The 27170-nt window shown below is 42.3% G+C and overlaps 1 protein-coding gene across 1 annotated transcript in view; it reads left to right on the top strand.

Moving 5' to 3' along the window:
* The window catches only part of TRABD2A (TraB domain containing 2A), an 86240-nt gene extending 68067 nt beyond the window's left edge, over nt 1–18173 (top strand). Inside the window, exons 5-7 of the mRNA XM_051643464.1 lie at nt 4062–4152; nt 12606–12854; nt 16523–18173. Of these exons, the coding sequence (XP_051499424.1) occupies nt 4062–4152; nt 12606–12854; nt 16523–16703 (521 nt within the window). The 3' untranslated portion in view covers nt 16704–18173. The remainder of the gene's footprint in view (nt 1–4061; nt 4153–12605; nt 12855–16522) is intronic.
* Nucleotides 18174–27170: the final 8997 nt, after the last annotated feature.

Below are 27170 nucleotides of genomic sequence, written 5' to 3'. Positions count from 1 at the left end.
ACGGAAAGAAGAACCCTGAATGATAGAAGATGATCATTGCCATGGGCATTTCCAGGAATTTTCTAAAATTATTGTAAGACCTGTACCTCTAAAACATTCTTAAATATATTTCAGTGACCACAGAATCTCTGGTACCAAAAGCCCATCTGAGCACTCTCAGCCCAGTCAGAGGTAAACATCCTGCTTTATGATGTCCCAAGGGGCTAGAATTGTTTGTGCCATTTTGTGGTTGTACTGTTATGATCTTGTGCTGTAGCTGTTCCTGCCACTTTTTGGAGGTCAGCAGTCCAGATCAAGTTTACTAATAAGCATTTTTGTTTCTTTATATGTATGTCCAGTGATTCATTGCCTTGGGATATCTGTAGATGGTGAGGTGAGGTCCTGGCATGTTTCTGGGGTGGATGGGAAGTGCTAGCTTTCTGTTAAGGAAAACACAGCAGACATAAATAATTATGTGGGGTTTGGGATTTCATTTTACATTACTTTAAGTGAGGCCAAGGAAATACATATATCATCTTGGAATCAGATTTTGTGGAAATTTAGAGGGGAACATAGATTTCTTCAGTCTTACAATCTTGCTTTGTATGAAAAAGAAGAATTCAGGAACAGATACAAAAATTCTATTCTGAAGTATTTCCTTGTTCATTTTGCTAGATGCAGAAAATTTTCAGCCTCATGATGGCTCAAAGTTGGGTTTAGGAACCACTGCTGAAACTCACAGTCCTAGCACAGCTACCTAGATGAAAATACCTCTGCATGTACTGGCAGCAAGAGTGACGAGAGGGAGACATGGATTTCATGGCAATAGTGGTTATGCCTGTGTTCTGCAAGATGGGGTGTTGCTACTGAGGAAGGTCAGGAGTGCTCAAGATGTGTCCAAGTGCACGGACTAGTCTGCAAGTGCACACCAGTCAAACAGCATTGTTGTTCGAGCATATTGCCTGTTGTCCCTCTCCTTTCAGTACAGATTAAAGACTGGGGTCTTCTTTACTCTCCAGTAGAGTGCATGGCTGAGCTGGTGCACGCAACAGCTTCTTAGTTTCTCTTTGAGCTTAAACACAGAAGAATAGAGATTCATGGCTCCCCACCTGCTGCCAGAGTAAATTGACCTCTAAGGGTCATCTCTTCACCTAGTGATATGAGGATAATGCAGGCTGTGTACAGAAAGAAAAGAGCAGGCTTTCTGATGGGACAGGGCCTGGGGCTTTTTTCTTCTGGGGGCATTAAAGTGTGTTAGGCTAAAACAGAAAACAGGTGAAAGAGGCCTACTCCCTGTCATGTGACTTTGGGCTAAGTCTTCCTTGCAGCATAGCTGATTGATCTTAAACCTTGGAGAGTGAATCATGTTTGCTATAGTTGTTCTTGGTGATTAGGTCTTACACACCACCAAGTGCTTTCTGTGACAGTTCCTAGAAAAGAGGCAAGAGAGCTGACTCTAGGGAGGCTACTGGTAGGGTTCTGTACCTCAAACCCTCACCCTTCTGCCTTATTTATATTTTGCACCTAAGGGGCCTGTAGGTCCTCTATGCCCCAGACCAGGTCTTTCTCCTGACCTACCTTTTGGATAGCAGCACTGACATCTCCTAAACCTTTTATGTACATCACCTGAGTGGCTTCTGATTGATCACATCTTGTGAGCCATCTAATATCACATGCCTGTTTGTATTTCTGTGCATCTGTTTTACATATAGGTACTCATCTGCTCTGTTTTCTTTCACCCAATATTAACACACTTTTTTTTTTTTTTTTTTTTTTTCACATGCAGAAGTAATTCATTGCACTGGGAATGAGTAAAAGCTCAATGAGTAACAATGAGTAAAGGCTCCCTGTGAAGGCATGTACACATGACTACAGTATGAAGGACATACTAATCACTCAGTGAAATTAAAAAGAAAATTAAGGCCCAGCTTCAGGAAATCACTGGAGCAGGTTGACTAATTGAAAAGAGATTCATCCATGTGTTACAGTAATTTCCTAAATACTAGTCTTAATCACTGCTCTGAGCAAGGGTAACTGAAGATTGACAGGGGGTAGTGATGGTGTGATGTGAGCAGCTATTCATCAGCTCACTTCTGGAATGCCTGAGACTGTAAGCTCTTAAACTGGCATGAGGAAAATTATTTTAACACTATAAATTGCCCTGCAGGTTGCTTATGTTTATGTCTTGTCCCTTTCTTCCTGAAGGACTAGAAAAATATTGACACTGCTTTTTGCTGCTGAGGCTGGGACTCAGCTCATACAACACTGCCCACATGATATGGGTACGTAGGCTGAACTTATTATATATACACTGCACCTATCCTCATCAATAGAGAAACCCTTCTCTAAAGTCTGAGCTATCCTGCCTTGCTCTCATTTACAAGGGGTAGACGACCCTTTGGAAGCTCCCCTTTCTTTCTTTGCTGTCTGGAGGCAGGGGAGGATGAGTGATGTCCCTCTTGCCTTCCCTTTGCACATACCTCTCCTCTGTGTTAAAGTTTTGAGATAGCAGCTAGGTCTGGCACACTATGTATGTGGCCTTTCAGTGGCTAATTTTACTCAGCTACAAGGTTTAATTACAGTCATTTATGCTCCTTACTGCACCTGGTATTTCACTGACATGAGGAAATTCTCAGTTAACTGCACCTGGGGCTGAACCATTGGCAACTGCAAACAGTAGTAGATTAGATCCACATAATGGTCAAGCTTTACTTTTTCTGAAGACAGAAGTTAGGCCATGGAGCTGGAATAGAACCCAGTGACTAGGTGGGCAAAGAGGGTACCCAATGGGTGTGGTTAAAAAGTTTCATTTGAGCTAGGTCTGTTTGTGCTCTTAGTCTCCTATATCAATTATGTTGATAAAAATCTGCTCAAATGGTAACATCCAACTTTCATGGCTTAAGCTGGTAGTTCATTATCTCTTTGCTGTTGTGGTGTGAGAAACTGGAATTTTGTGCTCCAAATAATTGAATTCATTTTTGAGTGAAAAATCTTACATGTCTTGGATTTTAGTTCCCTCTTAATTTCATAACTGATTGACTTCCCTTTTTATTTTCTTGCTTTTCCTGGCTACTAGAATAATTCTTGTGGTTTGATTCCCATTTATTTATTAAGAATATTAGCAGAAAACAGTTTTTCTGAAGTCCTCATTTTTAGAACTGCTTACATCTACAGAGGTAAGGGAGCACTCTGATAAGTCATATGGTCAAGCCTAGTTTTAATTAATGCAGTACAGTAAATGAACAAATGTTTTCAAGGAAGTTAGGTCTGTGAGGGACTGTGCAAGGCCTCTGTTGTCCATCTGCTTCTCCATAGCTTTGCCTGGTGAGGTGTTACAGTGATGGTGCAGAGCATACAGTCCTTCAGGAATAAATCCTGCACCTTTGAGTATCATTAATTCACTATGGTGCTGAACTATGGGCTGACTAGCAACCACTTCTGCCTGAAAATGGAGTTGAGACATAAATCACAGAATTAGGGCAGAGCTAGCACAGTTCTTCTGAAACTTTTGTCAATGCAACTAAGTTTCTATCTGCAGTGGCTTACACTAAGGGAATGAAAGAGGTTGATCTAAGTCACTGGCTTTCAAAGCCGTTTTCCATTCTCAGAAGTTGGGTGATTCTTAGTAATTTAAAAATTTTAATGATGTTTACCAACATCTCAGATAGTGCCTTTATAATGCTAGAGTGTGTTAGAAGGTTGTACACACTGTGGCCAGATTTTTATCTGGTTTGCACCACCACCAGTTGTAGACTCAGTGCTGCTCGTGAACAGGTGTCTCCAACTTCTTCTCTCCCTTCCCTAAGAAATCCACAGTGGCCTGATAATGCAATAACCAGTGGGACCAGAGTAATTTCAATCACATCTGCATTTTAGAAAAGTAGAATGCGTTAACTGAAGTGACCCTGGGAAGGTTCAGCAATCATTTGTTAGAACCTGTGTTTCTGGTGCTGGTGAGGAGTGATAAAGCACTGTCTGCCCCAGGTGTGACACACCTCCTGGGATGAGGAAAGACTTTGTTGTTCTTCTGTCTCTCTTCCTGTGCTCCTTGAGTTCTGATGTAATTTTTCTCTTAACTGCAGGTCACTTCATGGGCAACAGCACAGTGATTGATGTTTTGAGGAGAGAAGGGTACGAGGTAGAACACACTCCAGCTGGACAAGCCATCAGCAAGTAATGCATGCTTTTATCTAGCTGAGCGGCCATCGGGAGGGTGGGTTCACAAACAATCATGAAGAGGTAGTGGCAGCTGGAAATATACCCAGCAGTTAGCTGGGCTCCTTCTCTCCTCCTCACCAGTTTGTTTTTCTCTTCCATGAGCCAGTTTGGAAAACTGGTTGCTTTTTTGATGTCTTGTTTGGGATATTTATTTGGTTGGTCATTCTTTTCTTTTTTTTTTTTTTTTTAATAAAAATAAAAATATTTCCCCTTCCACAAGATTTTAATCTTAAACTAACAGCCTTAGAGCATGCGTGCTTGGTTCATCAGATCTGGATGCTGTCTTATACCACAATAGGCTTCTAGGCTTCTCTTTCTTCCCTTTTAAGTGTTTGACTGCCCTGCCTTTTCACACTCTCCTCTTACACTGCTATTTTTGATTCTTTCTGACTACTCTTTCTCAGTCTGGAATCTGACTGACTGGAGTCCACCCACCCTTTTTGCTAGCTGTTCCTGTGACCAATTGCTCTCATGTTCCTTGCTCTCTTCTGAATTTTTAAGCCAAGGTACTTGCTGTTCTGGTTCATCTTGCAGCTGTGCTTTGGGACATACCCTTACAGCTTCTTTTTATCTCTCACTGGGTGCCTTTATCCATCTCCATGGTTTCAGTAACTACAGAATACCAAATAACCTCCTCCTCCACATTCTGCTGAGAATTACATGTGCTCTTGACTCACCTCTTCCTGGACTTTTTGCCACTAGCTTAGGCTCTGCAATCGTCCTCTCCCCCTTCTTCAGACTCATGTCAAACATGGGGTATTTTCCTCTCACACATCCTCACACTTCTTTATGGTTAGTGCTAAAAGACCTCAGTGGAAGAAAAGGTTTGATCCCAGTTATGGTTCTGATTCCCTTCTACCCTCTGTGCCAGTCATGCTTTCCCTCACTGCTTACATCTCTTTTCCTTCTTTCCCCATTTCTCATATGGGGCTCTTGGGCAGGGCAATCACTTTTGTGCCAGGGCCTTCACAGATTTTTACACACTTTTGCTTTCTTTTTCGGACCATGAGATTCAAACTCTGGCAGGTCATGGTTTTGCTGTGATTCTTGACATATATCGTTAACTCGTACTGAAACAAACTGAGCCAAGATTCATCCCCATGAGTACCTTAATGCAACCCCTAACCCTGTTGCCACCAAGAAGGGAGTTAGTCTGGCATGCAAAAGCCCACTGTGCTTAAGCACAAGGTGCTAGGCAATTCAGTGTATCAGTGTTTACAGGGATAATAAAAAACCTGCCTGCAGTGATATTTTTCTGTTTTGCTTTTTTTGTTGTTTTGTTTTGGGTTTTTTTTTTCCTCCCATAACATTCTTAGCTTAGGTGTCCCTAAAAACAGACATAGCAGCTTCTTAAACTTAAAGAAACAGCTGAATACATACTCAAGAATAAACAAAGTCCTGCACTGCAGAGGTGTTGCTGTAAGGAAATCAAGAGCAGACAGCTGTGGAAAGGAGGGATAGATCTTCACTTACCAGGACTGTAGGTATCAATGATACCCAGGGTAGCTGGGCACCCAGTTCTGTGACTACATTGTGGGAGTTCATTGTCCAGCCAGAGATTCTTTGGCATTTGAAAGCCCTCAGTTTGGCACTGGTAGCATGAGATGCTCTCTTTAGGACTGGTGGACAGAATATCTTTCCTGTAGTCTGGATTTAAAGCTGAGTGAAGAAGCTACAAAAATGGCACTTCAGTTTTTATTTTGATAAAAGGTGTTAACATTTCTGGATTATTTGGAAACAGATTTAAGAATATGAAACCAAGTTTCAAGAAAAATGTGAGTTCTGAACAGGAAGAGCATTTGAGGTGAGGGAAGAACCTGTGGCAAGAGTATGTCAGAGTCCTGGAGGAAAGGTGATGGATGGTTTCAGTTGGTTGCTATCCTAGGCTTTTTCTAGGGAGCACATATTGTGGCAGTCTGTGGCAAAGCCAGTGAACATGTGAAACCATACCCAGCTACTGTCCTAGATAGCAGTGCTGCAGTCCAGTCAGGACTCATGGACTTTTTCACAGGACGATATTGAGAGAGGAATAAACTGGCAAGTGACTGATTCAAGACAGAGGATTCAAGTGGCTGTTCTACTGTTGGATACTCTAGAGAGTATTAGCTGAGTGGTCTGAAAACCTAACCATCCTAAGAGGATTGTGAAGTCTGTGGTTGTCTACCCTTCCTGCAACATGACATTGTGCAGTAGCAGCACAGTCTGCTGCTTCCTGTGCTCTGGCTAAACCAAAGTCCCTTCTGAGGTATCCTGTAGGTACCTGTGTGTAGGAAGACAGAAAGGTGCAGGATCATTACACCTGTTTTCCTGTAACAGGCAAGCTGCTGGGATCGGTCACGCAACTTCACCTGCAGAACGGGCTGCCTCAGCTGTGCTGCCCATCTGCAGAGGGAAGGGGATCAATGCCAGTAGCAGAGGATGGAGGCAGGAGAGTGTGTCAGGGGAAAATTCAGAGATCACTCAGTAAAGAGGCAGTAAAGATACCATCTTTTTGATAGGCTGATAAATTAGTTAATATATCACATTTGCTGATTCTTTAATACTGACATGTTCACTCATAGCTATTATACATCGAGATAAGCAACATAATTTGAAATATAAATAAAGGGTTAACAGTAAACACAAAGGGTGCAATAAAACTACAAAGATTGACAAGACTACAATTGATTTAATATCTAATTGAAAGCTCCGGTTGCAATCGGTAAACATCCAAGCAGAGTGTCTCAGCAGTGATGTTCTCCATAGTTCTTCACTCTTTCTAGGACATAGTGATTCTTATCTGCATCGCGATGCACAGCAGTTAGGGTTCGTTACCGTTGTTGGAGCTCATTTCAGCAATTGAAACAGGTCATCGTGTTGCAAGGGTTTTCTTACCAATGTCTGATTTGTTCCAGTAGGGGTGTGTAGTGAATCTTGATACGACATGTAGTTAGACTGTAGCAATCTATGTGTTGTGACAAGAGCTGAATCGTTAAAGTTGCATCCCATAATTTTAGTAAAATTATGAATACTGATATTTGAGTGATTGTATGTACCAACAGCAGTGTTGTCTGCAATAGGGATTCACAAAGAGTTCTCAAGCAAAAAACCCACAAATTTCCAACATATAGAAGTATAGTTTCAGGAGTTCCATCAGGATGTACTTCAAAATGACAAACGTTTTGTTCAGTGTCAAGATAAACATCCTGGGCCTTAATGGCAGTACTTCCACAAATGAATCAATGTTGTTTCTGTACAAAACAGGCATCAACATTAACAGTTTCCCATTTCTTCCTGGTTTGTTTGGCCCGTACTCTATCATCTGACTGATAAAGTACAGTTGTGTGGTGACTTAATCCCAGTGCAGTGATTTGGTATATGGTATATTACAAAGCACTGCATATGGTTAAAAAAGCTGTGGCTTTACTTCTGGTGGGGTCTTAAGTGAATTTTACTAGATACTATCAAGATTTGACATCTTTTTCTAACTGAGTTGCGTTTTCCTAAATTACCTTTCAGATCTCAGTGGGTAAGGTGCCCTCATCACCTTCCCTTATAATTGCTGGGGTAGTGTATTGCACCCATAACTGAGCTTGGATACAGCTAAGATCTAGAGAAACATTATTCTGGGTGACACCAAGTGCATTTACTGTTTGTTGGTGGTACTTTTCATTAGTTCTTTCCCGTTAGGTAATGGAATATAATCTAAAAGCCATTGACTAGTTCCTAGTGTCAACAAAGAAGGTCTTAATTGGATGTTCTAGTTTATATAAATTGTTGCTGAGCTTCATCTGTTTGCCAAAACTTCAGCATCTAAGCTGTATGATAGTCCTAATCCTGCTCCCAGAATGCCAGTCACATCTCTCCTTGCTTGTTTTGGAGAGGTGAGGGTTCACCTATGCAACCATGCTAACCACCCCATATAGGATGTATTTAGGAATGCTGGACAGGTAGGTTTAGCTGCAGGTACATTAACCTTCATTGATAGTTCCAGTTGCTTAAGGGACCATGATAGATTAAACAGTGCTTGTAGCTGGCCTGTATATTTAATAGGATGGGGTCCAATTTCAGAAATCTGTGGGGATACATTTTCAACAGTCTTATGAGGGGTCTCAAAGGCAGGAGGATGTATTGTGGGGGTTAAGGTAGTTTTTGTTGTGCTGATATAAGTTACCTCAGTTTCACTTATGGATAAATTATATCTTCATGTGCATGCTATTTAACTTTCTATATTTTCTTCTAATGTAACACTCACTGCACAGCTATTACCCTTGTTACATTTATGCCACTTTTCAAAGGACCTATATTGAAAAATAAATAAATTTCCCCTTCATCGTTTGGGGGTTGTATTTCACATATTATGCCTATATTTCCCTCTGCCAAGTTTATGTTAATTGGCGGGAGTCCTAAATTTGTACAATTACAACTTGCTTTGTTAGTGACTGTAATTGTAATGTTCTCAGGCTTAAGCACAATTACAATCATTACCATATTTATTAGTTTGAATGAAGTTAGTGTCTCCATTCTGTGCATTGGGCTTTTTGACATTTAAACCAATTCATGTTGCAGGTGATTACTCTTGCAAGAACTTCTGGTGATTGACCTGGTCTCCAAAGGTGTTTTGATACTGTCTCCAGTACCATTCCTGGAAAATGAAATAACACAAGTTTCAGTGGGGAGACCCAGGACTGATCACACCTTCTAATGAGTCGATAGGATTAATTAACCTAACATTAATATGATGTTTAGCTCCACTGCTGTCATTTGTTTTGTATGTTTTTGTAATGTGATAGGGTAGTAAAACAGCAGGGGCTCCCCTTATCAACGGCTTCATGGCCTGAGGGTCTACAGGAGTTGAGACAGGATTGTTATCATGTTCACCCCTGTCATTCATAGCTTGAATGTAACTGCCTTTGTAACAGCAGTAGAAAGTTTGTTTAGTGATCATATAGGGGTAGCAGTGGGTTCTTCTCTTTCTCCAGAGTTGCTCCCTGTCCTATAAGCTATTTGGTGTGTGATAGAATGTTGTTCACTGTTGGGGTCTGGTAAGCCCTGTTAAAAAAAACCCTGGTCCCCAGAAGCCATCTGCTTTATCTCTGTTTAGCGTAGGATGAACTCCTTCAGTTAAGGAGTTAAAGAGCTCTCATGAGGCTTTTGCCCATGTTTTTCTTGCAAATAAGCCAGCTAATGGCAGTCCCGTGGAATGGTTCTTGTGGTATTTATTTGGTTACCTGACTGGGGACACTTGAGTTTTAATAATAGGTGCCCCCTTAAACTCCAGTTCATCTAACTCACTCTCTTCATTACTCTCATTGCTAAATCCTGGTCAGGGTCCCCCCATATGTGTCTGTCTCAGTCTTCCAGAGAAACAGTTAACTTACTGATCTTTAAAGGGTCAGAGGGATTGAAGCGCAAATTATCACGAGTTCTCGTTTTTCCTCTACTCTTTTTCACTTGTCCTTACCCAGTTGTTTCTGCAATTGTTCTATTCAGAGAGATAACATTTCTTGCTGCTTTATTTGTTCAGCTTCATCCTGTAGCTTCCTCATTTCCTTTTCTGTGTGTTTCTTATACTGACATGCATATTATTCCTTTTTTTTTTTTACCATTTTCAGTGTCCCTCTTGAAATATTTAACTGTTCCTCTATCTTACTCTAACTATCCCAACTTTTGCAAATCCAGTCTTCAGAAAATCATGTAGAAGGGCTACTCTGTGCCTCTGTAGATAGTGATTGAATCCACCATCCTGCCATCTATGCCAATTTTCTTGCAAGAGAGGAGTCAGCAATCACTCAGACAGATCTGATCTAGTAGTTAGTTTATTGAGTTCTAATTAGTAAATTTAGCTATGTAAAATGTTTAATAAGTACAGATGGATTGGCAGTCAGTAGTCTACTATTTACTATTCTTGAAGTTAGTGTGGAATACAACATTTATTGCTTAAGTTTCCTATACATATCTTAAATGTTACACGCATGCAGAACATGTCACTTACCAATCTATCAATGTCTGGTGCAGGTAAGGGGTCTCTCAGCCTCAAGGAGTAACCCTGAGAGGCATTCCTACTTAAGGGGGGATCATGTCTATGGAGCCAGCTGCTACAAAGGGAGAGCTCAATGGGCCTAGATGGCTGCAGGTATTTATAGTGTAAAGTGGTCAATTTTGTAGTCAGATTTTCTGCCACGTTAATGCAGTTTCAGCCAGTTATCAGCCCAGTCTGAAGCCAAACCAGAGGGTTTTTTGGGTTTGGTGCTGACTTCTCACTGGTAGGCTTACACAATAGAATTAACTTCACTTAGGCTTACTTGTTGAGCATCTGCCTGGACCAAAGTTCAGTAAGTTAAACCAGGGAGTGCATCCATCACAGAGGGCTCCTTCTTGGTGCTGCCAAAGCAAGGAAGGCAGAAGTGCTCCAACCATGCAGCAGCAGAAAGGACAGTTTATAATTAGTGCCACAAGTTCAATCAAGCTCCAGCTGTCTTTATTTTGGGCTTTAATTGTTGCTCATTATTTTAGAATGCATATATACATTGTAAAATATTAATCACATAATCACAGCCATAATTAAGGTGCTTCCTGACTCCTTCCTTAGCTGCTGTACTGGGAGAGGGAACAGGCCTTGGGGAGGAAGAAAGGCACACATCTGTGTGCCTGTTCCTGTGGTTGCTCAGTTGGTCCCTGTGATTCTGTGAATTACCTGCAGGAAGTGTTGCAAAGGACATTACGTATATGACTGTTGTTAATAATGTTCTGATGCTGCAGGTTTATCTGAATAAATGGCTGGCCATGCAGGATGGAGATCATCCTGGCTGTGTCTGTAGCAATGCTGAGCTCCAGCATGGTATTGCTCATGAGTTTAGTAGGAAATGCTTCAAGGCAGCAAGGCATTCTCATCTGTTAGGTGTGGTCTGGTGCCCACTCTGTGACTTTCACAATTAAGGAACAGATACAATTAAGAGAAATTGATGGAAAGGGAACCATGAGCAGAGGACCTTGAAAGAGATCAAATAAGGTCACTGGAGACAACTGCTGGGTGGCAGGAGGTGGTCACTGTATAAGACAGAATTAAAGAGTGGGTCATGCGAAGATCACAGAATCATAGAAGGCCAAGAGGAGAGTCAGTGGTTGCAGACTTGGAGTATAGCTGAGAAGATGTTGCTAGCTCTAAGTAGAATTAAACAGCTTGAGTAATCAGGGTGGAGCTGATTGTTTGTTTCTTTGATATGTCATGATCACAGGAAGCTGCGTAAGCATAGCCCTTAGAGCTTTTGCTGGAGGCTTGACTGAATGGTCCTTTGGGATTCCAGGATTTGCCTTGTGAGAGAGTTTGTGCATGCACAGTCTCACTGCAGTATCTCACTTGCTGGAGCTGCTTTGAAATTTTAGATAATGCTGCCAACCTAATACAGGATCTGTGCAGCTCGAAAGGTGAAGGCCTGGCTCCTGTTCCTTCATTACTTCATATAAATGTGTGCAAAAGTTCATGTATATGTTGTTGAAGAGCTGCAACTTCTCAGCCTCCTCCTCTCCATATGGATCTCCGTACTTGTCTGATATAACCCTTTAAAACCACCATCTCATGCTCCTTTGTTTGTTTATCTGAGTGACAGGACAGCATTATCTTATTTTGCAGATCAGCACAGAGACAGTAAATGATTACACTAGAAGTCAATGCCACAATAATGAGTTGAACTCTGGTCTCATGTGTCAGACATGTCCCCTGACCTGATGTTTTATAAAGGCAATGCATTCACTGCTCTATAGTATCTGGCTTTATGAAAGAGAAAGTGAGATTATGGTGAACTTGGGACTGCCACAGCTAGCCTGCTTCCAGTTGCTGCAGACTAGATGGCCTAAAGGATTGCTTAACAGTCTATTGAGCTATCAACTTGAAAGACAATTGTTTGCAAGAATGTATTTCCACAGTCACTGCTGACTAGCTCACTGCTTACCTTGTCCACCACTGAGAGTTGTTGAACCAGGACTTCCTCCTTCATCAAATGTGCCTTGGTCATCCTGGCTCTACCCGTTTCCCCTGTCACCCAAGTTAGCTGACTCTGGGCAGGAATTCTGAGTGGAATAATCATGGTCTATTCTGCAGTATGTCACACAGGAGTGTGGTTTGACCTCCTCTGAATTTGAGGGCGATTCCTTTTTTGCTTCTTTCTGGTTATACAATGTTATTCCCAAGAGTTGTTTCACCCTGAGCCAGACTGTATACTTTTCTCAGTTCCAAATTACCTCTTCTCCAGAGCTTTTTTCATTGAAGAGAACTATTTTGATCAGAATATTGACTTAAAGAAGAGGGGGTGGGAATGCAAAATAGATCAGGGAGAAACACCTGCTCTATATGTGCCGTGATGGTATCTGTACCAGGATTCTGCCTCAGAGCCCTTTCAAGTGTTATCTGTGTTTCTTCCTTCTTCCAGCAGAAAACCCCCCAAAACCTTGCTAGCCTTTTCACCATCAACACCAGCACACAGACCCTATGTCACGTCCCAGGAGCTCCCACTGCCATTGCACCCCCGGAAGGAGGAGGAGGAAGAGTTCCTGCCTCACCTGCTTTTCCCTGATGGCATCGATGTTCTGGAGAAAGTAGACAGGAAGTACAAAAAGAAAAAGAAGAAGCAACAGAAGAAGCGACAGTTTAATGACCTTTGGGTTCCCCTTGAAGAAAGGTAGCTAATGGCTGGGCAGGGAGGAGGGTTTGTCATGCAAACTGGTCTTTAACTTAGGCTGATTAATCCAGTATGCCAAACTTCGGCAGGGGCTAGATGCATGATCAGGGCAGGATCTGACTTTGTCCCTCACAATGATTTTTGCTGAAACATTTACTGAAGGCTGCTTGTGCTTTTAGTGACAAAATACCTTCTTCTGCATGGTTAGGTTTGTGGAAAATTAGGTATAATAAAAGGGGAAATCTTATCTAGAATTTTGCATTTGAGCTTGAGGGATTTGGAGCATATGGTAGTCCTCTTTATCACAGAAGGCTGCTTCCAGGGGTTGATGGTGCAGATCAAAACCTTGGACCTTCATCCAAGAGCTGCTGCATATATCGAAACTGTTATATCTGGCATATGGGCTCCTTGCATTTGGACAATATTTATGCAATATTTCCAGTCTCTGTATTTTTCCAGTCTTAAAAAACATGTGAGCCCCATGACATTACTGGAGAACTGAACAGGGGGATAACAAACTAATGGATGAGGGAGTTAATATAAAAAATTGAGTGTGTTGTGGGGCAAAGGTTCACACGTAAGTCTTACTTTTCACTTGGAGGAGCTTACTCACCCACAAGAAATACAGTAGCCTGCAAAAAAAGTGCCAACTTCTCCCTGACTAAGTAGAATTATTCCTGTGTATTAGGAATGTGTACCTTAATGTTTCCCTCCTGTCAGATAACACACAGACCTGAGTCTGCTTTCTTTTATATTTTGTGTTTCTGTTTATCTTTGCCATACTCAGGCTGAAGGCATTTTGTTTTTGTGGGATTGCAAATAACTGGATAGGTCAGGATGATGAAGAAAAGCCAGCAGTTCCTGAAATGAAGACTCTACATTCTCTCTTTTTTTTTTTTTTTTTTTTTTTTTTTTTCCTTTGAAGGATATTTTTTCTTGCTCCCCGAGGCACTGAGTATGTCAGGGTTCTCCCTCTTCTATCATGTTCCCTGGGTCCCAGCTGTGTCAGTGCTCTGACTAATATATTGCTCAGGCTGGCTACAAGCAGGTGCAGCAGCTGTTGTTCTGTTACAAGCATTCAGCCATTGCCAGAGTTTTAGACCAGTCTGCTTTTTCTCTTTTCTAGAGTGTTTTTGTGCTCTCTTTCTGCTCCTCCTTCCATCCTACCTGTGAGTAGTGTGGAGGGAAAGGGACACAAATACACATGGAAATTTACATGCCCACTGACAGACCTACACAGAATCCAAGATTCAGCAGTGCAACAAATCCTTATATTGTTCCCATTCGATTTTATATTTTAGTGTATCATTTACTTTCTCTTAACGTGGTTGATACCAGCTCCTTATGAATGGGTTTTTGGAGCTTCTGTTAACAGTCTGTTTAGTTGAAATGCTAAGGAATTATTTGGAATGTTTATGATCTCAAGCTCCCACCCTGCTGGCACACTGACACATCTAGTTTTTCACATGCAGTTTTTCCCCTGAAGCTCATGGGAGTCAATGGGCAGGCACCCTCATGTGAGATATGCATACACTTGCAGCATCAGTGCTTTCAGAAAAAAAGAGGAAGATGGGAGGATGTACTAATGTGACTAAATTGGAGATAAATTAGGGCAGCATACTGGATTGCAAGTACTGCAAGGCAGTGGTAAGGTAAAAGCAAAGCTGATGATGGCAGCTTAGGAAACTACTGCATAAATATGGAAGCAGCAAATGCCTCCCTTCCTTTTCTTCTTTTGTGATGTTTCCTTTCTTCCCTTACTAATTAAGGCATCCTTTGTGCTAGAAACTTATCCAGGTGCTGGGTAACAAGTTGCTTTGAGGAGTGAGCCCTTGGTAACAGAGAGCTTGAACCTCTGGAGCTGGAGCTGTACATGACAGTACTGGGGAAGACAAGGGATGCTTATTCCTGCCTGGGAGATTGTTGCGCTCTTACTGCAGAGGGAGAGCGGCGGCCCTCAGAGAGGCTGCTGTCGTTCACGCACAGCCCCGCGCACCGTGCTCCGGCCTTTGTAAAGCAGGGGGAATCACCACCCACCCTCTCAGCTCCGGCACCCGCCTGTGCGAGCGGGCCGTGCCCTGGCCGGCGTGGGCTGAGCTGACAGCCCCACCTGGTGGCAATCCTGGAGGGAATCCGGCCCCTCGGGGCTCCAGCTCACGCCTGGGCAGGGCACCTCTCGCTGGGAGTCTCAGCCCTTGCTATAAATTACAAGTATTCTCTGCGGTGCTCAGGCACAGGTAAAGCTGCCAGGTTTCCTACGTCTGAGCCCTTCACAGCTTCCCTTCTGTGATCCCAGAAGTGTGAGAGCTGCAGCTGAAGTGATTTCATACAGTCTTGTAGTAGGGTTGGCAGAATAGCTTTGGTTGATGCTCCTGTATGCATCATATTTCATTATATGCAGCTGTATTTCTTTGATGTGCTGCCAGCTGGCTTCTCTCCCATCACTGTTAATACCTTCTTGAGGGGGGGGGGTCAGGGGGACCTTTGGGTATGGAAAGATAAGTGTTTTTAAAAAGGATACTAATTGCCTTCAGTTTCCCAAGGTATTTTTGCTTAATGCAACTTGCCAAAATAAGGTGAGAGCACTGAACAGCTGCTGAGGGTGGGTGCAGGAGAAATTACTCTACTTTTTTGTTTGGCAGGTAGACTTGCTTTTAATTTTATCCAAATTTGTCTTCTGGTTACAAACAGCACCATGAAGCCCTGACGTGTGTGTCAGCCTTACAGCTTTTGGGTTGAGCATGGCTTTCAACCCACTGCTGAAGAGAACAACACCTATGTAGTATCTGACCCTTCTGTCTCTTGGACCTGCCATGCTGTGAGAGCTCCCCCAGCTCAGGACAGTTGGTGTTAGCAGCCTGAAGCATACAAATTTCTCTCCTCCCATCATGTGTTGCCATAACAGGGATTTCAGCATAATGTAGCCTCTGACTCAGTTCTTGTTCATCACCACCTCAGGGTCCTCACCACCACTGGGAGATTCTTTTTCCAGTGACTTAGGATGAGTTTTTGGAAATCACTCTCTTTAAAGCATGTCATGCAAAGCCTTTGTAATTTCTGACCTGGGGAAGGGAACATGCAGTACAGGAGCAAGTTTGGTCCACACTAAGAAGCACATACAGAAGCATGGCTGGGGAAGATGGATTCAGCTGAAAGCAGATGCCTCACTAATGCGGTGTTCAGCAAGTGTTACTGCAGTGACACTCTTCTGTAACAAAGCTAATTTTGTTATTCTTGCATGTTTTCTGCTTAGCTGGAAGGCTGGCTGGAGGGCACTAGGAATACAGTCATCTTACCCACCTGACTGCATGGGAGCCATGGGCCAGCTGGCTGGGTAGACCTGAGTATAGGACAGGTGTTTCAGTGCTGTCTTCACCCTCCCCCATCTCTTCCCTGTTCCCCCTCAAGGCTGCTTTGCAGTTCAGCTAGGCAGTGCCCTTGTCCACCTGGGGTGTTATGGGAGCTGCCCACACCTGTGAGGAAGGGACAAGACAGTGCTCAGCCATTAGGAGACACAGTCCTTCGTTAAATGTGGAAGCAGCAGCAGGGAGCATTCCCAGGAGCCCAGAAGATGGACAGTGTGGCAAAGGGGCTGACCCCCTCCTACTCTGTGGGCATCAGGAAGTGCTGGGCTAGGTCTGGACTGACATTCTTCTCTTGCCTTGCAGTGCTACTGACCCTCCTCCCCGGATCCGCATCATCAATGGGTACATCACAGTCCAGCCCCGGCCCCGAGGCCACGGGCGGTCCAGCCACACTCGTGCGAACACCAGCAGCGCTCACCAGCTTTCCTGCTCTCTCTTCCTTTCTCTGATGAGTTTGACTTTGCATATGATCAGGCTGCACTGAAACACAGGGGGATCCAAGGCTCTCGCCTTGGAAAGGAAAAAAGAAACTTATGTGAAAAAACAGAAGACTCTGATTGTGACACCTGTTCTTCGGGGTGTTGCTAAACTGCCTCCTTTTCCTGAATCTGGATCATTAACACTATTAACTGGTTTGACCTGCCCAATACAGGAGAAGATATTTTAATGAAAGTGTTTTTTATCCTTCTCTTGCAGAAGAATGATTTCATGTTGTCCCATAATGCTTTGGGGAAATTATAATGTTGCTATAACATAGCTGTTGTTTAGCTGTATAAGCCCAACTAAATTAATTTTCTTTTCGCCTTCAGTGCCTTGCAAGAAGATTTACACACCACTAACTGATTTATTAGAACATAGTATTTTGGTCATATGAGGACAGCTGGGAAAGCGAGGTTGGTATTTCATGTCTCTACTGGTAATGCTTGTTAGGGCTCCAGATTACAAATGAAGGTTAATGACACCACCTTCTACAGTAGAATAAAACAGTAAAGGTTTGTGAACAGAAGGTTTCTGCTGTCAGTTTGGTGCTGTTTTGAGATGGGTACACTCAAACCGCCAATGGCTAGACAAGTCTCCTAAAAACAAATGAATGTACATTTAAGAAAAATAATTGCCTGGGAATGTTCACAATCGTACTGTTGGATGCTTCCAGAATAATAAATTCTCAATTTGAGAATCCCAGGTACAGGTTTTCCCTCTTTTAAAATCACAAATGTATTGGTTTTGTGTAGCTGGGTTCACTTTTGGTGAGAAAGGGCTTGCCTTCATTCTTTCAACATGCTGTAGACTGATGGATGTAAGAATCTTGGAAGTGGTGATGTACAGTTTTCTGTGTTTGCACAGGACATCCTCTTGTGATCACACTGACTAATTTTGTGAGCAACATATCCCTCTCTCCTCTTAGGAGGGTGTCGTTGCCTGGGAAGGTTTCATAAGATTGAACCATGGGAGGGCTTGGAGCCAATGTGCTAAGTTTGGTAGATTGGAAACACAGCAGTCACCTGCGCCAGTGAGACAAAAAACCTTCAGGTTTCCCTTCCTATGCCTCCTTGGCTTTACACAGCAGCCAGGCTGGTGATGTGCTCTCTCCCCTGCCCCTCTCTGATTGATCTTTCACTGTTGTAAACTGTCACATTCCGTCTGAGAACAGAGCTATTTTCCTTGGCTTGAATATGACCTGAAAGGAGCAAGTCAGGTGGGGGATAGTTTAGCTGCTATGATTTCATCCAATTATTTTGCCTCGGTTCCAAAACAAGAGAAGCTTGATAGAATTGCAACAGCTCGAGAAGCCATCCTAATGGCTTGGTCTATTCAGGTATGACCCTCCTCAGAGCCTCAGAGAGTCAGGAAAGCAAGCCTTCCCATCATGTGCCTGGAAGACTTCACTGTCCCTATATCTGCCCCTCCCAAGCAACTGAGGTGGCATTTGTTGCCTTGCAGCTGAGATTCAGTCAGGCTTTTGATGTGTAACAGACTTGATTCAGAAATCACTGTGAAGATGCAGGTACTTGTCTCTTCAGTGCAGGGGCTGAAATGTGGCCTCCTGATCTAGAGGCCTCCATATCTTCTAAGTGTGACAAAAAAATGTTTTTTATTATATCTGAACATCCTGTTGTCCCTTTTCCATTATTTTTCCCGTGTAATTACTAATCAGCCTGTGCACTTTGCTGTTGCCCTCCCTGCCTAAATTGTTTTCACAAATATATCTCCAGTGTTCTTCGTGTTTTCAGATTATTTGGACTCTTGCCATAGGTTTCTTCTGGTCAAAATTTCTCTTTAGAGAAAGAAGCTGATGCTGGGAAGATGATACTTGCAATGTTATTAGGATAAATTAAAGACCTACCCACTTCAAAATGTACCAGTTTGATAAAACAATTCCACACATACCCTGGATTATATTGTAATTTTGAAGAGTATAGACTATAGCCATCACTGCTGTTCGGCAGTGTATTGTGAATTCTTGTGAGTATTTGTTGCTTGAATAAGTTTCACTAGTGGATTACTGTGTTGTGGTATATATGCTTTTTAATTATTGTAAAACTTCACATTTATGTATATAGGTAGGGAAAAAGGGCAGACAAACATTCTCCTGGGGAAAAGGGTTTGCCCATTAATTCCTGTTTCCTGAGATAGTCAGCACTTGCACTTTATTTCTACTTGCTGATGACATGGACCAGGCATTTGACAGCATTTATTTTGAACTTTGTTGACCTTCCAACAGCTACCTCCTGTAATTTCACAGCTTTTTCTTTTCTGCTGCTGGTCACTTTTAACACATTGAAGCTTTATTTTCTGACCCGGTAATTTGTTTAGCAACTGGGATTTCTTGTAAAGCATTGCAGGAAGCATTACTTCACTTGGTATGTTTTCATACATAGTAATGTGTTCTTGTCTGACACAGCTTTTCTGTGACCTGTGAGTGCTGCTTAGCAGGCTGGGGATGTGAAAAATAAAATTACTGAAAAAAATAATATTCTTGCTCTTCTGATTGCGTCTAAAAATGTACAAATCCATTCTAAGTGATAACTGTAACAATGTGAGAGGGGGTACATAAGCTGTGCCTTTATCTCACTATAACCTCTAACCTTAAGGACCTTGGATGTTTTTGTTATTTTAAAGGTGCAGTATAAAAAATCATGGAGTAATGCAAAAAGCCTTGCTCAGTGATTCACGTTGCTTTCCTTTCCCCTTGAAATTTTGGAAAGAGAGTGTTTTTTTTTTCTCGTTTTAACTAATTGTATTAGCAAAACTAGACCTGTAAAGCAGATTAGAGGGGAATAAGATGGGAAGAGTGCAGGAGTTACAGAAGGGAGATAAATAAATAAAAATTAAGAAATCATCATTTTGTTTCTTTGTTTCTCTGTGCTCCTTTTGTAACCTCTGTAACAAGACATCAGGGGAAAATACGGTGCTCTTCAACTGGGTAAAAGAGAGTCAGGCACTGCAAGACCAGAGTCCTCCCTTCAAACACCAGGGTAGTCTTGTGGCTGCTCTGTTCTCTTCTGGTAGAGCTGAAGCTGCAATTACCCCGTAAGTAAGATAACAAGCTGGTATAGTTCAGTGGGTTGTTATGGTGCCTTTTGATCAGTTAGAACATTGTGACAGTCAGTGTCTAGAAACCAGGCTGAAATCTCTTAAAGATAACCAAGGAATGTGCTTGAGAAGATGTATTTCTTCCATGGCTTGTTGTCCAGGAGATGTGGAAAAAACGTCATTTACCCTTTATCACAAAAAAATAAAATTTACGCTGTGAAAATTAATAAAATAAAAGGTATAATCTTGTTATATCTGTGGTGAAACTGATTACCATTCTCTACCTTTCTACTCTGCCACAGCTCTCTCTCGTCACAGCTTGTGACAAATGACTGCATGTCTTTTGTGTATTATCTCTTTTGTTTTTAACATGCTCCCTTCAAGTCACTGTAAGTTTATGGAGCAGAAGAAACAGAATTTTTCCTTTGTTTCCTGACAAATGTTGCTATTTGTGCATTGTCTCAGTTCTCCTTACTCCTCCTCTCTACACACCCCACCCTGGCTCTGAATTCATTTTTGCAATTTTATTCAGTGCCAGAGAAAGTCAGGGGGACATACTTTCTTACATGTAGATGCCTAGCGTCAGAGCTGCCTCTGGGGTCCTCACAAAGCAAGGAGGAGCAAAAGCTGAGCACGTGTCCCAGAGACAGAAAGATGTGTGCACTCACACAGAGGACACTGCCACAGCTGGTCACATGCACTGCCACAGGCAAGGTGCTGCCCTCAACAGCACCCACATACAGGACTCATAAAATTTAAGTACAGACAGCCAAGTCCCCTGCTGCTCTTCATCTGGTTAAGGCATAAGTTCACTACTGAAGGTGTGTGCATTCCCACCCCTCCATTCATAAGCACAGAGTTGTGGCTTGTGCTGGCATGGCCAACTTCTCTGTCCAACACCCTGACCCAGATCCTCAACCCTTTTATGCACTTCACAGGTGTCTTACTCACCATCTCAACCACCTAACAGATCCAGAATTCACACACTTTCCTTGCAGGTACCCCAAACTCACAGATGCCCCTGGTTACTAGCACAGGCCCTCTGTCTGCTTGCTACCTCAGCCCAGGTCCAACACTTCCTACTGACACAGCTTGAGGTTTGCATTTGCAGGTTTGCAGAAGATACACACTCTCTTGTGCCCCACAGCATCCAGTGTCAGGCACATGTGCCCATGACTTGATGTCTCACTCCAGCTGCTGAGCCTCTCACATGCTTCGTTCTCACTAGTCCCTCCCAGTTCCTGGTTTTCAGGACACACATTGTTCCCATCCCAGTGGCTGGTAGCCAAGAACTCCACCTGCTGTAGTTAAGAAAAGATTTAGTAAGAAGTTAGTGTGACATAAGGTGTGGTCAAACAAGTGTACTGACCAGCAAGGTCCTACCTGCAAATGGATTTTCACACCACTTTCTGTCTGTATCAAACTCACATACAAAGCTTCCTTTGCTGAAACCAAGTCCATGGTGCTAAAACCAAGAAACAAAACTGTGAAGGACAAACTGCAGGTGATGCTATAAAAATGGCTAACATGACACTTAAAGCTATTAGCTTGCTTTACCTCCTGATGCTGCTGTAGCCATCAACACCTTTCACTGAGCCAGATATGCTGCATCAAGATGGTGTGAAACATGAAGCTGATGACAGCATCTCAGGATTACTATTTGTATTTTACTTGTAGCTTGCAAACAACCTATGGCTTGCTGGGAGTGTGGCTTCTAGCTGGCTTCCAGATGAGATACAAGGATAAGTCTCCACGGGGACAGAAAGTGAGTTCTGATCCTGTAAAAAAAGCTGAGGGATTTCCTCAGCATCTCATGCAGCTATGGCTTGCCACTCAAGCAATTGCTGGCTTGGTCTGCAGTAACCACATGAACAGTATACGGGATCTGCCTGCTGCAGGCAGGCATCTACATATCTTAGACTGAAGGACCAGTTAGTTTCAGGTCACACCAACACATTCTAGGGAAATAATACCAGCTGATGACATCTTGCCTTCTCCCTACCCACTGATTTTTTCTTGAAAAAAAAAAAAAAAAAAAAAAAGGGCAAGGTAAAGATCATGTTCTTCTCCTAATTGTGTACAGAGCTGTGATGTAAAATTTGTGAATACAGTGTTTGGCCTGACCAGATTGTTGTGATTCAGCAGACAAGCACTGCCAGTATAATGTGCTGCTGAGAAAACAGATTCTAGTCCAGTATTGAGGCCTTTTGAAAAGTTTCAGGGTCCCAGATATCTTCCCAAGTCATAATACTTGGTCTGCAGACAGGGCAAGGGAAAGATTAGACAACTGATTATTCTAGAGCAGGCTTGGACTCACAACGTAAAATAAATAAACATCCCTTTCAGGCGCAGCTTGATTGTAATCTGGCCAGTGCTAACTCTCTTCAGAAAGTTTGCAGGTAGTTGATGGTCCTCAGGCCTTGTTGTCACATTGTGGAAGAAACATAGTCATTAGAGAAGCTGGGTCACAGATGACGAGGGAAAAATGGGGGAGAAAATGGGCCAAATAGTACATCACCAAATGGGGGTAAAGGCTTGTGTTGTAGCAGGAGGGTTTGTTTGCGCAGACCTCTGAATGTCAGTGTCAGCTGACTTTCAAATGATCTCTGCAGCACAGCCTTCTCTCACTCCCCATCATTCTAAAGAGCATGCCTGGAGCATGCACACCACCCCCTATCTTCTCTTCATTCCCTGCTTGAATCTCTGAGCACACCCTGTGTAGACCCTCCTTTCTCATGTTCCTCCTGCTTAATCAAGCCATCCATCCATTCCTATTCAGTAACAACCTCCTTCTGCAGGGCAGTAATTCTCCTCTGTGGCAGGACTAGCATATTTCTGGTTTCTTGGACTGTGTCCATCACCATCATCTCACATTGGAGAAAGACCCTATGCATGCCTCCACGTAAACTTTGCAGGATTTGCAGATTAAAGGATTGTGGGACCTTGGCTATTCAGTTTAGCTAATCAAACATAGCACTACTCATATGGTAAAGAAACTTGTTTGTCTAAAACATGTAACTTCTGAGTTAAGATTGTTTCTTTAACTTGCTTTCCCACAGCTCCTGATCGTTTGCTTATTACTAAGTCTAAACAGGATACCAAGAGAACTGACCACTAACAGCATTCAGACATGGAGAAAAAGCAAGTAAATGCATGATGTGTGCCTCCTGAAGTAATGCTTCCAGATCCCTGGGATACTTGAGGTAAGAAGACCTGGTTTTCATACAACTTCTTTTATAGTAATTGAGTATGAGTGATTCAGATTTTAGCCATTCACAGATACCAGAATATGCAGTATTCTTCAGCCAACACTAGGTGTTGCCCATGTGCCTTAGAAGCTGATACTCATCACGGAAAAGTGAGCGAAGCTTGCTTGAGTACTTTAGAACACCTAACCTGGGTACAGCAGTGAGCGTCTTACTCCAGACTTACTTCAGCCAGAAGTACAAACCCATCTATGCCTTACTTTATCTGGCTATTATTTCTTCTTATTTTTCTTCAGGCCTGGCTAGTCCCATCTGAATGGTGATTTGGAAGGAATTTTTTAACTGTCTCCTTAAAATATGCACTCTGGGGTTTTTTGTTACGTCTGTAGGAAGCAGTGCTACCCAGAGTGCAAATATGCACATTTTGGGTGAATATGCCAAAGTCGTCCATAAGCCTCCAAAATGTCCGCACCATTTTCTATACCGTACAGAGCAACTTTGTGCTCTGTCTGTTGCTCTGTTTGTCCCGTTGTTGTATATAAGACAAGAAAATGCATATGGCTAAAGCACTGAAATGAGAAGTTGGAGAACTTTGTTCAGACCCTCGCTCAGGCAAAGGTCTTTTAACTTTTTTTTCACAAGTAGTTTTGCTCTGTTTGTGCCTTGCTGTCCCTTTTCTTTAGAAGTGACTTAGAGCTTATTCCTTCCCATGTGGGGGTGTTACATTCTTAATTATATATCTAAGTTCTTGGATGGGACTGATAAAATAATGTGGGATGAAAGTACACTTAGAGACTAAAACCATTGGAGGTATCATCTGTATTAAGGGTGAGGAGTCTATCAGAGTATTTGGCTCTCCAAAGTATCATGCATTTGGGGGAATTAATGGCCAGTGTACAATCTTGACAGCCAAATCCCCTGAATCTTCACAAGACCACTGCTCTTCCTCTTGTGACAGGTACCTTGAAGTGAAGTCTTATCCATCTGCAGATCCTTCCAAGTGCTTTTATCATCACTCAGAGAAAATCGCACCACAGGTGCTCTGAATTCCATCCTGACCACAAGGAGGCATCAGGCTGTATCCTCCTCACCCTGCTTTAGGAGACCCAAGCTATTCCCTTCTTTCCCCTGTGAGAGAAAGCTAGCTCCACAGCCAGCCTTACAGCTTTTCTCAAATATTAAGAAATCTTAACTTAAGATTTTAATTTTTTAAAAAAATATTATTAATAATAATAATAATAATAAAACTTTACTCTTCCACTTTCTTCCTGATGTGCTGATAACAACTGTCAACAGTGTTTCTTTGATTTTACTGCTCTTCTTATGTTTTATATAACGTATTTGAGTCAGCTATTCACACTTTTAGTCAAAACTCTCTGACTTTGCCCACATCTCTCTTGGATCATTCTGTTTCCTTTGGACTGGGCTGTGAGTGGTCTGTAGTCAGAAAATTGGAAGACCTAAAATCATGAATTTCATGCTTGAAGAGAGAAAAAAGATTTTACTTTTAGCTGATGCAAAGTTATCCAGCAAAAGTGCTTGAACTAGCTTTGTGGGTTAGCCCAGGCAGGCAGCTGAGCCACACAGCCCCTCGCTTGGTCCCCTTGGAGGAGGATGCGGGACTCAAAAGGGTAAAAGGGAGAAAACTCATGGGTTGAAATGAAGACAGCTTAAGAGGGAAAGCAAAAGCTGTGCATTCAAGTAAAGCAAAATGCACATTCTTTCACTGCTTCCCATTGGAAGGCAAATGTTCAGCCAGGAACACGAAAGCAGGGCTTCATCACATGTGCTGGTTACTCGCAGAGAAAAACACCAGGACTCCAAGTGCCCTGCCCCCCCTTCTTTCTCCCAGCTTTTATTGCTGAGTGTGATGCTATATAGTATGGGATATTCCTTAGGTCAGCTGGGATCAACTGTCCTGGCTCTTCCAACCTCTCATGTGCTCCCAGCTTGCTCTCTGGTGAAACAGCATGAGAAACAGAGAAGTCCTTGACATTATGCAAGTACTGTTCAGCAATATCTAAAACATCTCTATGCTATCAACATCATTTTCAACACAAATCCAAAACATAGCACCATACAATGAGATCTACAATTTTTTGTGGTGGCCTAGTGGATTGGAAAGCCTGCTTGAAATCTTGAAATATTTTTAACAGACTTACAGTTGAGCAGAAATCCACACTGAAGCCAATGGAGGACCCAGCACTATAGCAGGGGTACGTGTCCAAAAGGAAGATGCAGCTGGTGGGAGAGCCCCCACCAGAGCAGGTGTATCTGAAGGACTGCAGCCTGTGGAGAGGATCTGGCACTGGAGCCATCTGTTCCTGAAGAACTGTACCCCACAGAAAGAACCCACAGTGGAGCAGTTCTTGAAGAACTGTATCCCACTGGAATGACCTCATGCAGGAGAAGGGGGAAAGCATGAGCTGGAAGGAATGGCAGAGAGGAGCTGTTACAGACTGATCACAACCTCCATTTCCCATCCTCCTGTGACATTCATGGGGAAGGAGGTAGAGGAGTTGAGAACGAAGGCATGAAGGCAAGAAGGTAGAGGAGTTATGAATGACGGAGTGAAATTGAGCATGTGGAAAGCGTAGAGAGTTGCTTTAATTTTTTTGTCTTTGTTTCTCAACACTCATATCTATTTTAACTGGCAATAGTAAATTTTCACTGTGTCAAGTCTGTTTTGCCCTTGGTGGTAACTGGTAAACCATCTCCCTAACTTTGTCTCAACCCACAAGCTTCTTCATCCTATTCTAAAAAGTACATACTTCTTAAAGTGTAGCTTTATCTTGATAAATCACATTTATTGACTGGCAACCCTCGTAAACAGCACTGCTTAATATTTAAAATATGTGACATCAAATCTGTGACCTGGGACTGTCGTATCAGAAAAGGTTACACATGCATTCTGGAGGAACTTGAAGATTCCCAGCTCAGACAGCTGGAAAAGGTAATTGGTTGTTACTGGTACAAAGCTCCAGTAGTTTCTGCTTGTTCTGTTAGTTTTTGTATCACAATTCCTTAAGCTTACTACTGCTTTCATGTCACAATCTGTCAGAATCCAGAGAATTTGCAAAAGAAGTTGTTGGAAGTGCCTGTGAGGCTGCTCAGGCTGAATTTGGATCCATTCTTGATGATTCCATGTGTGGAAGAGAGATTACAGGTGTAAAAGGAAGCTGAACATGGTGGAAGTCTCTCCTGCTCAGATATAGCTTTGCAGTACACTTTTTCACAGCTAATTCAACATTCTCCAGAAAGTCAAATATTCCAGTTTCTCCATTTCTGATTTTATAACTTTGTAAAGCAATATATTTAACCAAATAATTCCAAAATAATATTAAATTATTCTAGGAGAGAACATATGAATGCTTGTATGAAGAGGCTCCTTTTGCCCTTCTCTTTCATCAAAAGTTCTGCATTACTGCTGCTATAGGACAAGTTGGAAAAGTTCTTTTTCTGTCTTGTGTATCAGTTAAATTTAGTGATTGTGAATGGTGTAAAGTTGCATTTCTTAATTGTCTTTTCTTTTTGTTGTTGTTGTTTTGTTTGGTTTTTTGGTTTTGTTTTGTTTATTTTTAAAAAACCCTGCATGACAGTGAAGGTCGATTACAGATTCAACTTCTTCTTCATTTGGAGGAGTTCAAGCACCCATTAACAGGAAAGAGACAGGAGTATGACTGCTCAGCTGAACAGTTAAGAGGACTTTCCTGCAAAGGTTGGTGACTTAGATGGATGAGAATTGATTGACTGAAATATGACAGAGCTCTTCAATGCAGTTTCACAAGTAGCTTAAGCCTATGTAAATCCACTAAAAGACTTGAGTGTCATGCTTATAAGTGTTCTGTCCCATTGTCTCCCTTAAAGACCTGTGCACCAAATAGACCAGGCAAGAGGCAGGCATGGGTAAAAAGTAGCTTACTGCTATTGTGATATTACAAAAAAATTAGAATAGAAATATATATATATATACACACATATATAAATTCATAGTAGACATTAATTTAGCCTCAACCAGTGTAGTAATCTTCCTTCTTTTTTTGTAGTAAGACATGGAAAATGAAGTGTTCCAAAGCTGAATGACCAAAGACATGAGGAGCTTGATGTTCAAAGGACACTTTTTGGGATTATACAGCCTTTTAAAATTCAACAAATGGGCATATATGTGAAAGAAATTTGCAAGACAGGTAATTGAATTGTGATTAATGGCA

The sequence above is a fragment of the Apus apus genome, chromosome Z (assembly GCF_020740795.1).
Source record: "Apus apus isolate bApuApu2 chromosome Z, bApuApu2.pri.cur, whole genome shotgun sequence".
Lineage (NCBI taxonomy): Eukaryota > Metazoa > Chordata > Aves > Apodiformes > Apodidae > Apus > Apus apus.
The sequence above is the reverse complement of the archived record's forward strand: the minus strand, read 5'-3'. Positions and strand labels throughout refer to the sequence as shown.